The sequence below is a fragment of the Sapajus apella genome, unplaced genomic scaffold, assembly GCF_009761245.1.
Source record: "Sapajus apella isolate SASKATOON/1434 unplaced genomic scaffold, GSC_monkey_1.0 scaffold171, whole genome shotgun sequence".
Lineage (NCBI taxonomy): Eukaryota > Metazoa > Chordata > Mammalia > Primates > Cebidae > Sapajus > Sapajus apella.
In genome coordinates, this window is record NW_022437111.1 from 1,586,239 (window position 1) to 1,598,836 (window position 12,598).

General features: G+C 44.7%; 1 protein-coding gene across 1 annotated transcript in view; it reads left to right on the plus strand.

Moving 5' to 3' along the window:
- ILDR1 (immunoglobulin like domain containing receptor 1) overlaps positions 1-11,895 on the plus strand; it is a 32,475-nt gene extending 20,580 nt beyond the window's left edge. Inside the window, exons 6-8 of the mRNA XM_032267744.1 lie at positions 6,390-6,521; positions 6,735-7,546; positions 11,631-11,895. Coding sequence (XP_032123635.1) covers positions 6,390-6,521; positions 6,735-7,546; positions 11,631-11,672 — 986 coding nt within the window. The 3' untranslated portion in view covers positions 11,673-11,895. The remainder of the gene's footprint in view (positions 1-6,389; positions 6,522-6,734; positions 7,547-11,630) is intronic.
- Positions 11,896-12,598: the final 703 nt, after the last annotated feature.

Here is a 12,598-nt window from a genome sequence, read left to right on the forward strand (position 1 = left end):
GATGCTATTTACCTGAAATAGCACCAGATCCCACAGGTTGAAGGCTCAGTCCCACGGGACTGCTCCCTACTTCATATGCCAATTGCAATTGCAACTAGTAGGTTGTCACCTGTGCTTCTGAGCAACTGGCTATAGATCACAAGTTACCACGATTGTCTCCTCCAGTTCAATTAATTTGCTACAGCAGCTCACAGAATTCAAGGAAAAAGTTTTCTTATGTTTACCCACTTATTACAAAGGATATTTAAAGGAATACAAGTGAACAGCCAGATGAGCTGTATAGAGCGAGGTATGTGGTCGGGGCGGCGGGGGGGGTGGCTTCCATGTCCTCTCCAGGTGTGCCACCCTCCCAGTACCTCTGTCTTCAGCAACCAGGAAGCTCCTTGAACCCAGTTCTTTTGAGTTTTTATGGAGGCCTTCATTACATAGGCATGATTAATTGAGTCATTGGCTATCGGTAATCAAGTCAACCTTCAGCCACTCTGCCCTCCCTAGAGGTCAGGAGGTGGGGATGATTTCTGGTTTTGTTTTTTTTCCTCCTTAATTTATGGCTGCCACCTCCAGGTTTTCTGACTCAATTGGTCCGGGGTAGGACCTGAGATTTTTTATTTCTCTAGCAATCAAAATGAGTGACTGAGGCATAAGACTCAGATCACTGAGGTTTAGCTTAAGGGCATACCCAGGGAAAAAACACAGGTCACAGATGCATCTGTGGCTGTTTTTTTTCAAAGAGGTTCCCAGGAGGTTCAGTATTTATACATTTTCCTTAAGAAGTCAGGGGCAGCAATGAAACAAATGGTTATATACTTGTGAAACTTCAGCACCCAGCAAATCTATATTTTACAAAAGATGAGGTGAACATTAGAAAAGGGGAAAAGAAGAATTAGACCTCATCTTGTCTTGTTCTGTACCTGGGAATATAATCTAGTAATTGATATTATCACATGGAGTCTTTTGAAAGGGCTGGTCAGTGGGGGAGGGGTATAATAAGGCGTGTCTGACCTCCCATCTCATCATGGCCATGAACTTAGCTTGCAAGGTTTCTCTGGGGTCCCCTTGGCCAAGAGAGGGTCTGTTAGTCATTTGAGAGCTTAGAACTTTATTTTGATTTCTTATCTCAAAAGTTCTCAGGTGATATGATGCTGCTGGTAGGGGGGCCACACTTTGAGAACCCATGAATTAGGGCAAGGGAAGAGGGAGCAGATGATCTTGCTTTCAATGTGATCTTCCCCTGGACTAACATCCTATCCTTTAAAACAGAACTGTCACTGAATTATGTCCTAAAAAATGTTGACTACAGAATACATGGTAAAGGCACAAGAATACAAAATTATTCTATAAAGATATTTTTTAGTCAAATACATGGAATAGCACCAACTGCTTTAAATGGAAGGTTTTTAATTATTTTTGGCTTTTGTTTTCAATAACATTTCCTTTTCCTGATGATCTAAATAAAGTACTATCTCGTAGAAATTTGAGAAATTCAGCAAACTGTAATGACTCATCTGAGTACCCAGAGATAACCACTCTTATCAGTTTGATCCATTTGAAAGGAAATTTTTTAAGGGAAAACTAATGAATGACCTGTTAAGATAGAAACAAAACCTGGTCTACAGTGTGTTTGAGTCTGGTTTCAGGCCTGTGCTCTGAGGTTGCTGTCTTACAGGAAAAGAGAACTAACTTTTATTGGATGTCTGATGTGTAGGCCCCTTGCATACATTTCCTCACTGAATCCTCACAACCACCCTGGAGGGCAGATGTCATCCCTGTTTAACGACAGGGGACCGAAGGTCAGAAAAGCCCCACAATTAGGAAGCAGCAGTGGCTGTGCGGTGATGAATCCATGTTCATCTGTCTTGTGAGAGTCTACATTCCTACAACAGAGACTGTCATAGCCTCTGTAGGTGGATCACTATGGGACTGGCTAAGACACCACAGGAGGGTAAAAGTAGCGGAGGATGCAACATTGAACTGTGGGGCCCCCTACCTTTCAGGGATCTTAGGGAGGGAGGCCATGGAGAAGTCACTGTCACTGGAGTCATAATATGCAGGATGAGATAAGAAAAACCCACCCAAGATGCTTGCTTAGACTCCCTAGGTCCATGGGGCACTAAAAGCAGGCAAGACTGGGGACAGAACTAACACAAATGTCAAGTGCATCCCTTATTAGTAAGATAATAAATGGAGGTTCTGGGGGAGGGTTGTTTCTCCTGAGTAATTATGTTCATTTTTTTAAAAATAGTAAAATCAAGAAACGTAGACCACAAAGATCCCTGAACTTAAGCCGATGAGGTCACTTTCAAAGTGAGTCACTAGGTCAGACTGTCCTGAGAAGTCTGTTGACAAGAAGAATTACATGGAAAGGCATGAGTTATTAAATAAAGCTCTTTGGTTGAGGGAGTAAGGGGTTATTGTTGGTGCCTGTAGAATAAGGTAATCCTAAGCACATTTATAAGCAAAGAACCAAGGTTAATAGCAAGTGAGTAAAGCGAAGCATTAAGAAGTGAGGTGGGCCAGGTGCGGTGACTTACACCTGTAATCCCAGCACTTTGGGACATTAAGGCATGTGGAGGAGTTCAAGACCAGCCTGACCAATGAGGTGAAACCCCCATCTCTACTAAAAATACAAAAATTAGCCAGGCATGGTGGCAGGCGCCTGTAGTCCCAGCCACTTGGGAGGCTGAGACATGAGAATTGCTTGAACCCTGGAGGAAGAGGTTGCAGTGAGCCAAGATCATGCCACTGCACTCCAGCCTGGGCAATGGAGCAAGACTCTGTCTCAAAAAAACAAAAAGAAGGGAGGTGGTCACTGATGAGTGATGAAGCTGGTAGGAGTGGCCTCAGGCCTACAGGGAAAGAACTGGCCTTTGAAAGGGAGCAGAAAGGAAAGGGAAGCAGCCTGGCCTCTGAAGGCAGAAAGGAAGTCATTACAATGTGGAAGATGATTAAGACCTAAAGGAGGAAGCTGAGGGAGCTCACATCTTCCTGACTTGATTTCAGCAAATCAAAATTTTAGATGCAGAAGGAAGCTTCAAGAAGCATGCCAGTGATTCTTGAATTTCTTTGATCACATCTCACCTCCCCAACCTGCTCCCCTTTCTAGTGAGAGTTTAAAAAGGATTAGAGAGGAGAAAAAGAAAAATAAGACCAAATTTTAGATAGTTCACCTAATAGTGGTAAACAGCTTTTTAAATTTTTTCCATGAGAACTGGAGAAACAGCTTTCATCCCTAGAGCAGTTACTGGCCCTCCTTACTGGAAAACCTCCAGGAATGCCCTGCAGTAGGCCACAAGCCACACTGAGAATCTCTGATCTCTTCTTCCCCATTCCCTTCCCCCTCACAGCTGAGGGAGCGAGGTTGAGAGAGATTTTTCCACAATTGCTTTGTTATGGCATATTAGCAGTGGGCCCTGGACTAAACCTAGGTTTCTTGGCTCCATGTTCAGGGCTGGTTCCTCTTCGTCAACAGAGATGAAGTTATCAGCAGAAAGTTCACAGCCAGGGGAAGACCTAAGAGGTGGGGAATGTTTAACCTGCTGCTGTAGAGGAGGCAATGCATGTTTGAGAGATCAACAAGGAAAGCCCTATTGGGAGGAGGGCTATTTGAGGTCAGTCGCCTAATTGGGACCAAGAAGCATCTGCTGGTAGTTTCCTAAAGCTAAAATGACAAGAGTTCAAAGGGGCATGGCATTCTAGGAAGCAGCTGAGGATGTCCCAGAAATGACTTGTCAGTCAAGTCAGGAAGGACTGGTAGTTTTGGAGAAAGCAAATATACTGAGTGACCATAGGTTAAAAGAAGGGCAAGAATGGGCTCTGTAAGAGTAGAGAGGGGACCGTAAGGAATGGTGACCAAAGTGTTATTGAGAATCCTCAGCAGTCAATTCCAAGTTGACTGCTACATTATTAAAATAGGGAGCTTGTTGAAAATACAAATTTTCATGCCTTGCATTAGACCAACGGAAGGAGAGTCCCTGGGAGTGAGACTCAGAAAGCTGTATTTTAACAAGCTCATTTAGAGTGACTAAGGCAGATTTTACTCCACGGAGGCTGAGAGATAACTTATTGGAAGTCTTTTGCAGCTTTGTTGCCTTGTCCAGGTTTCTTTTACTGCCTATCTGATTCCCTGTTAGGTGAGCAACAGATATCCCCGATAGTCTAGACATTCCATGGGACTGTTTTCAGGGATGTGGGTGAAGGCAGGCAAGAGAAGAGCTCAAAGGCTGTGTCTTCCATCCCTGTTTCATTAGTGTTATGCAACAATGAACGGTGAGACCCTGGAAAAAAGATTGTGGCAGCTAAGGGAGCAGGTGAGTTAATCTCTGGACTGGGTGAAAACAACTCAGGGAAATGTCAGAAACACTCATGGAGGATCTGGAAGGGTTGTTAGGGAGTTAATTGTGGAGAGAGTCCCATTAATGAAAAAAATCATTTGAGAAGCAAAGAGGAAGCACAACTCTGCCTTTCTCCTTGATTGAAGGAAGCAGGAGTGGCTAAATGGGAACAGAACCATCTGGAAGAAGCGAGAATTACATTAAAGGGGAACAGTGGGTAGGGTTTTTCTCCTTGGAATCAGATGTCCCCAGGTCATGGAAGGAGAGACTAGTCTGGAGAGGACTTTGAAAGGTCTGGAGCTGAGTTAGAGAGAGATAAATTAAAGAGGTGCTTGCAAGGAAGGTTTTTTGCTTCATCACAGCAAATAAAGGAGTCTGAGGACTTGGTTGTGTGGCACACCCTTAAAGAGCAGAGGGTTTGAGTGTCTTACAGGTTCACACTCTGGCTCTGTCAGTCGCTAGCTGTGGAACTTTATGCTGGGAAGGTAATCTCTCTGAGCCCAACTTCCTCATCGGATTCCCACATGAAGAGATTTTTCAGAGAACTAATTAGCTTATGCGAAGTAAATTATATGTATAAGGCTGGGCATTCCAGTGTGTGTGTTGGTGGTGGCCAGTAGAGGGAGCTAGGGAGAGGCATCTCTGCAGAGGGAGAGGGCTGCTCTGAGCCTGTGGGACCTGTCTTCAAGGAGGCTGGAGGCTATCAGTTGGCATGAAGGCGTGGCTGCTAGGGAAGTTGCTGCAAGTTTGTATCGGATTTCCTCCAGGCAAGGCTGTGACTAACCCTGAGGGCTGGAGCTCCCAACACTTCTGAGGACTCTGTTACAACCACTTCCTGTTGTGCTGGAAGTTTTATACTGGAATCACTGGGCAACCCACTGGATGGCCGCTTTGCTGCTGGCCTTGGCAAATCCTACGCACTATGTGGCTGCATTCAGGATGCCAGCTTTCTGCCCCTTCTACTGGGCCTGGGCCCTGCTGTTTTAGGGGTAGCCACAGGGCCCAGGGAAGCAAGGAGGAACTGAGAATGCCCAGCTGGGGCCTATCCTCATTCATAGCCTGAGGCTGGCACTTCCTGCACTTAACGTACAGTTACGTGTCCAACATGCATGGATAGGCAGAGCCCTTAGGAAACATGAGGCACTCAGCCACAACTACCCCAAAACAGAAAAGCATGAACAAAAACAACAAAATGCTTTTGTTTTTAATTTGTATTCACTGTGGATTGAATGCCTCAGACCAGCTCCACCTAGGGGGTTGGAGGGACGTGCCTATGGATCCCTTTTACCACTTTTTTACATGATTTTCTTTGCCATAAAAGGAAATGATATTTCTCTTTCCCCTTCCCTGCCTCTACCCCACCCCTTAGAAATTCCCCCTGCTTAGGGACAATCTCAATACTTAATAAGGCGGGGAGAAGAGTAGAAAGGACCCACTGGAATTTACTTGAGCTTTTTGTATGCCCTTGCCTTCTTCCCACAGATTCTATCCCACCAGGGTTGGCATGCCAGCAAGAAACACTCTTCCATGCAATTGCCAAGTAATTCTGCCCATTATCTTCGGCATCATGTCTTACCCTTTTTCTTTCATTCTGATCAGACACCACCAGCCCCTGACTCACAGCCTCCTCTAAGCCCTTTGCATCTACATCTTCTGTTTCTGACCTTTGACTTTTAGTTTTGTTGGCCTATGGCCCAATAATTCATTGTATGCTAGTATCCATGCATCTACCTATGCATTTTGCGTGACCTTAGGAGTGGGCAGGGTGATGAAATGATTTTGAGGCTAGGAAGTCAAGTTTTAAGAATATGCTCTCCTCGGGTACAGAAGTTGCAGTCTTGAAGAGAATTTAACTCCAGGTCTTCGCCGGGGTCGGGGAGGGGGGCATTTAATTTACTACCTCCTTTGCCTTACTCCCATGCAAGATAGGTGAAAATGGACAAGATAGGTGAGGAGAGAAGCTGGCTTCTTGCAAGGCCCCTAGGAGGAGAGAAGTGAAGTAGGAGATGTGGAGCTTGCCCTGGCTGAGGGTCTGCATTTCTCCTTCTTCCCCTGCAGTCCTGGCCCGCCACCGCTACATGAAGCAGGCCCAGGCCCTAGGTCCTCAGATGATGGAAAAACCCCTGTACTGGGGGGCGGACAGGAGCTCCCAGGTTTCATCTTATCCAATGCACCCGCTGCTGCAGCGAGGTAAACTTCTCCAGAGATTTGGGGTAGGGGAGGGCAGAGGGCAAGGGCAGAAGCATGGGCTACATCAAGGCCTCTGTGACCAATATGGCAGGCATCTTCTTGATGGAGGATGGGAGGGAGTCACGCTAAACAATGTCACATTTTGATGTCCTGATTCTGAGGCGTATGTTTTGGGCCATTTGTTCTATATGTCCTATCCTTGTTTCCATTCAGATTTGTCCGTGCAGTCCAGCCTCCCTCAGATGCCAATGACCCAGACCACCAATCACCCTCCCATCACCAATGGTGTCCTGGAGTATTTGGAGAATGAACTGCGGAACCTCAACCTGGCCCAGCCTCTGCCCCCTGAGCTCAAAGCCAGATTTGGCCATCCCTGCAGCATGCTGTCCTCCCTGGGCTCCGAGGTCGTGGAACGCAGGATCATCCACCTGCCCCCATTGATCAGAGACCTGTCATCTTCAAGGAGGACCAGTGACTCCCTGCACCAGCAGTGGCTCACCCCAATTCCCTCCAGGCCCTGGGATCTGAGGGAGGGGAGAAGGCAGCATCATTTCCACCAGGAGCTCCGGAATCAGGGGCCAAAATCTTGGGCATTGGAAAGAAGGGAGCTGGACCCGTCATGGAGTGGAAGGCGCCATAGCTCTAGGCTGAATGAGTCACCCATACACTGGTCAGACAGGGACAGCCTAAGTGATGTCCCCTCGTCCAGCGAGGCACACTGGCAGCCAAGCCACCCTTCGTTCAGGAGCCGCTGTCAGGAGAGGCCCCGCAGGCTCAGCCCCCGGGAGAGCACTCAGAGGCACGGGAGACATCACAGGCACCGCAGCTATTCCCCTCCCTTGCCCTCCGGCCTCAGTTCCTGGAGCTCTGAAGAGGAGAAGGAGAGGCAACCCCAGGGCTGGGGGGCCCACCGCCGCCACTCACACTCCCCGCACTGGCAGGAGGAGAAGCCGCCTAGCTACCGCTCACTGGATGTCACTCCAGGCAAGAATGACAGGAAAAAAGAGAGTGTGGAGAGGCGCTCGGTGAGCCTGGGGCATCCTGCTGAGGGTCGGGCATGGGCAGAGAGGCGCCTCCAGCCAGGCGTGGCCACAGCCAACACAGGCTGCCTCTCATGCTGCCTCAGAGGTGGCCTCCTCCCTGTTTTGCCCAAATTACACTGTGGGCTGTGTGGGTTACCTCTTGTTAGAGCTAAAGAAATCAAGTGAGTGCGGAGTGCAGGGGAGAGTTCGCTGCCTGTGAAGGGCCTTCTCATCTTTAGCTTCGGTTGTCATCACAGTCCTGTAGGGCAGGCCAAGCAGGGTCACAGGAGGAAATGAGGCTCAGCATGATTAAGCACCTTGCGAGCCATGAGCTAGGACTTGAACGCAGGCGTTTGTGGCTAAAGCCTCACCTCCTTTCACAGCTGTTTTGCTTTCTTTACTTAGCATCCCATTTCCATACCCCAAATTAGAACACTAGGCCTAACAGAAGACACTTGTCAAGTCAGCATGCAAGGCCCTGGTATATGTGAGGTTGGGACCCTCTGAGACATCCCCTGGAAAGGACCATTAAACTGATTTTTAAAACCTGATATTCCTTATATGGGCCAAAACATTAGGATTCTGTGAATAGGCAAGATGCCAAAGGGTGCCAGACATAGTTAAAAGGGGAACACAGAAGGATGTAGGCCTTTGGGGCCTCTGAATGCAGATCTTTTGTATTTTTTTAAAGAAGTGAGTTTAAAAATTATTTTATAATTAATATATCCAAATGGCAGCATTCCTTAATGTTACCACTTTGCAAAGATTTGCTGCCATTGCTCAAAAACGTCAATAAACTACCTCAGAGCAACTTACAGGCTACCCATGAAGATCTTTTCTCTGTTTCACCAAAATCCTTTTCTCTTTTGCCTCTGTTGAGATAGTCAAAGGTATATGCAGTAGCTCTGAAAGAAGTTCCCGAAGCACAGAGATATTATCAAAGAAGAACTGTAGTCTCTCACAGGCTGTGAAGGTTACAGCCCTCACTTGGAAGTACATGTTCTGCTGTGAGTTTTTTAAAAAAATCAATCACATACATGGTATGTGCAAAAGAGCAGGCCTCTTAGGAGAGCCACAGGGCTGCTCTTTCTAGAGCAGAACCTTGGTGAGAGAGTGATTTGTGAGGAAGGTAGCAAAGACCAGCAGGCATTTCTGTAATAATCAATGGCAATTATGCCATCTTCTCACAGATGTCCCTTGAGTAACGAGGATCAACAATAGTGAAAATAGCTACCCCTTACTAAGTGGTACTGAGTTATAGACATCTTATACAGCATCTTACTTAATCCTCACAGCAACCCTGTGTGTTTTGAACTATTATCCTAGATGATACAACTGTTTCTTCCATGTTACCAGTAAGAAAATTACATCCTGAAAGAAAACACAGTCAAAGCTGGGAAAATCACAGTTCCTTTACTCATATAGTGACTAAACCAGGTCTCTTCATTATAATAACAACTAAAATTAAGGTCCAGGTTTGGGCCCCAAATCTACATGCTATTTTCTTCTAAGTTAAATTATTTTCTTTAAGCTAAATTATGTGGCTTCTTGTAAGTAAGAGAAGGGTGAGGAACTCCAGTTGCATTCCAGACACTGGATAAGGCCTTTCCAAGCTTTATTTCACATAATCCTCACAACTATGGGAGGCTCAGAGAGGTTGAGTAGCATGCCAAAAGCCACACAGCCCAAAGCTCAAGTTTGAATCATGCTTTGATTCTGAAGCTTGTGCCCTTTCAATAACTCATGCTGCCTCCTTAGAGAGAAGTATAGTCAAGTGCACTGGCATGTACCTATAGTCTCAGCTACTCAGGAGGATAGGAGGATCACTTGAGTCCAGGTTCTGGGCTCAGTGAGCCATGATTGCAACACTGCACTCCTGCCTGAGCAACAGAATGTGACCCTGACTCAGAAAATGAAAAAAAAGGAGAAAAAGAGAGATTATCATTCAGAGTCAATGATATCTTCTGGTGACTTTATTTCTTCCTCATTTTCTGAAAATATCACAGCTTCCTTTAACACCCACCTCAACCACACCAAATTTTCAATTGTAAAGTTACTCCCAAGAAACAAAGATTTTGCACAAGAAATTGTAAAAGCCTCCATTGTTTGGAGTCTCTTTGAGCTTATCCCCCAAGGAATTATCACTTTACTTATCACATTCAACTTTCCATTCATATTCTGACAGTGAGCAGAGGCCCAGGACCAAAGCTTGACTTGGCACGTTTCTCAGTTTGAAGGGCACGGTGTTTAGTTTGTTTTGTTTGTAACTTGAATTTTGAATGCCTTTACTGAGGCAAAGTCTCCAGGGCCAAAGTCTTGCTCTTCCCTCCTCTCCTTGGGGCTGCCTGCTGCTTCTTACACAGACTGCCTTCCTAGCCTCTGGAGTCACTGGAGCTTGTAGTGAAACATCGTAATACAATTGGGCCTCTAGATGGTGACCTTCCATCATGCAGCACTGGAAGTTCCTGTTTACTGCTTGAGTGGATAAGATATCTCACTATTTTCCTAAAGCAGGCTTTCAGAAGTTACAGCTTTACCATAACTTTTTATAAAATGCTTATTTAAAATCTTTTATTTGGTATTTAGACAAACATAAATGGAACAATTTTTTCGTTGTTCACGTGGAACCTTCTCTCTCAAAAGTAATGTTTAACAAATAGATCCTGACAAACAAGGGCTTCCATGCAGATGATTTCATGGGAACCTGAAATAGGTAAGAACTATATGTTACACAGTACCCATTAGAAAATTAAGTTATATTGAGGATCTTCCACCCAACTTCAGAACCAAGATTCCAGCCAAGATCTTCTCAATTCACTCCACTGAAGCTATAACCTCAGAAATATAAGGAGCAAAAACTTCAAGCTTTTACCTTCAGTGATTACAGACTGAGTGGTCCCTGCTCCTGGACTCCTTCCAGTCAATTATCTTTGTTTCTAAACTTGCCCTAAGGTATCTCAAGGCATGTCTTGCTTGTTCCAAACTTGGCCTGTATACACCTGTTCTAATGTAAGAGAAAAGCACGGCATTCCTTCTTCTCCAAGCTGAATTCAAACTTTCTATAGAGAATCCCAGCTTTTTTCTTGACTTTTTGGTTTAATTTTTTAAAGTTTTATGCCGGCATTCTTAGTCTTCTACTTTCAACAAAATCTCTACTCCTTGATCACGTCTATGTTTTCTTTTAGCAAACCCTGGACAAGTTCTTTTTACCGTATTTCATTGTTTTCGTTTATGTCAGAGAACATTTGTCATGCAGTGTTTTGATTAGAAATCATGACCCCTAAAACTCACTTTCCTCATAAATCGAAAACTTTTTTTTATAGCAACATGAAAGTATATATATGTGATCCCTTTTGGGCAGTATATTTTAGGACAGATACCTTGTCTTCCTGTTTCAAATAAGATGAGGATGGTTATATTCATGGACCACAACTGTAAATATTCAAGACCTAAATAAAATGATCCCCTACCGTAGTTACAGAAACATGAGAAATGTAAACCACAGTTTCTAACCCTCATCGAGGAAGTGGAAAAAGCCCAAAGACCAAGTGGAGTGGAATAACTTCTGAAAAAAAGCCACTGAGTTTGGTTAGGAAGAAGTAATTAGTGATCTTTAGAAAATTACTTCAGAGAAATACTGAGGCTTAAAGCCAAACTTTTTAGAAAAGGGCTGGGAAGGAATGATTCAGGAGATTATAAAAAGGAAAAAGAGAATTGAGCAATGTCTTTATGGATGAATGGGAGAGAGACAGACTGAGGAATGAAACAAAGTATCCCTTTTTCAGTCTAAGGGAGACTTGAAGATATCAGAAAACAGAGCCAGAGGCAGAGTGAATTAGACTGGAAGAAATTTTCAGAAATTACAAGTATTTGAGGGAGTCTCTAGAGAGGAAAGCAAGAAAAACCTAAGCCTGGAGAGAGAGATTGGTTTCATGAAGAGTCAAGAAATATTTTTTAGGTTCGGATCTGCTGTCCTGACAGCCACTACTCACTTAGCATTTGTGAATCAAGCGTAACTTATGTGTTAAATGCAAAGACAGATTACACTGACTGGGTGTTTTTTTGTGTGTGTTCTTCTATTCCCCAGGAGAAAGACAGCTCTCATAGTGGAAGGAGTGTGGTCATTTAGTCACCAAGCACAGTATAACTTCTGTGGCTACTTCTTGGCTCCTATGTGTCATCATCATCACCTAGATTTCCAGCTGACTTGGGACCTGCAAGTCTGAATCTAACAATTTTGGCTTAGATTCTGAGAATCAAAAAGAAGAATTTTAAATACAAGAGTTTGAACTTGGGTGTAGTGGCTCATACCTGTAATCCCAGTACTTTGAGAGGCTAAGGTGAGAGGATTGCTTGAGGCTAGGAGTTCAAGACCAACCTGGACAACATAGTGAGACCCCATCTCTGCAAAAAATTAAAAAAAAAAAATTAGTTGGGTGCAGTGGCATGCACTTGTAGTCCCAGCTACTTGAGAGGCTGAGGCAGGAGGATCCCTTGAGCCCAGGAGTTCAAGGCTGCCATGAGCCAGGATCCCATGATCACATCTATGTACTCCAAGCTGGGCCATAGAGCAAGTCCTCATCTCTAAAAAAAAAAAAAAAAAAAAACCCAAAGCCAAAAAACAAAAAAGTAAGAGTTTGAGGAATTACCAACTGTAGTTTTAGCCTTGGTTCTTGCTCTCTTGTGTATTTATGTAGTCTCTGACTTATAACGGACCCTAACTGGAATGTGATCTCTCAGGAACTCAGTAGCCTGAGTCTTTCAGTAGATTACACTGCCCAAAACAAAGGACATTCTCAAAGTGAGAACCTGGAAATCTTTGAGAAGAAAACAAACATGTTTCAGGAAGAGGAAATCTATGGAGTATTACAGAGAAATTCCCATCAGAATGTGTCTTCCTCTATGGCATGTCTTGAGGGTCCTTTCTTGTTAGGAGTTTATCCTGCCATCTCCATGCCCCGTCCTGAGGTTCTAGTCAGAGATGACACAGGAAATACCCCAGCCATGTGCCACTCATGGACTCTTTATTATAACTGTAGAAAAATCACAGAGAAG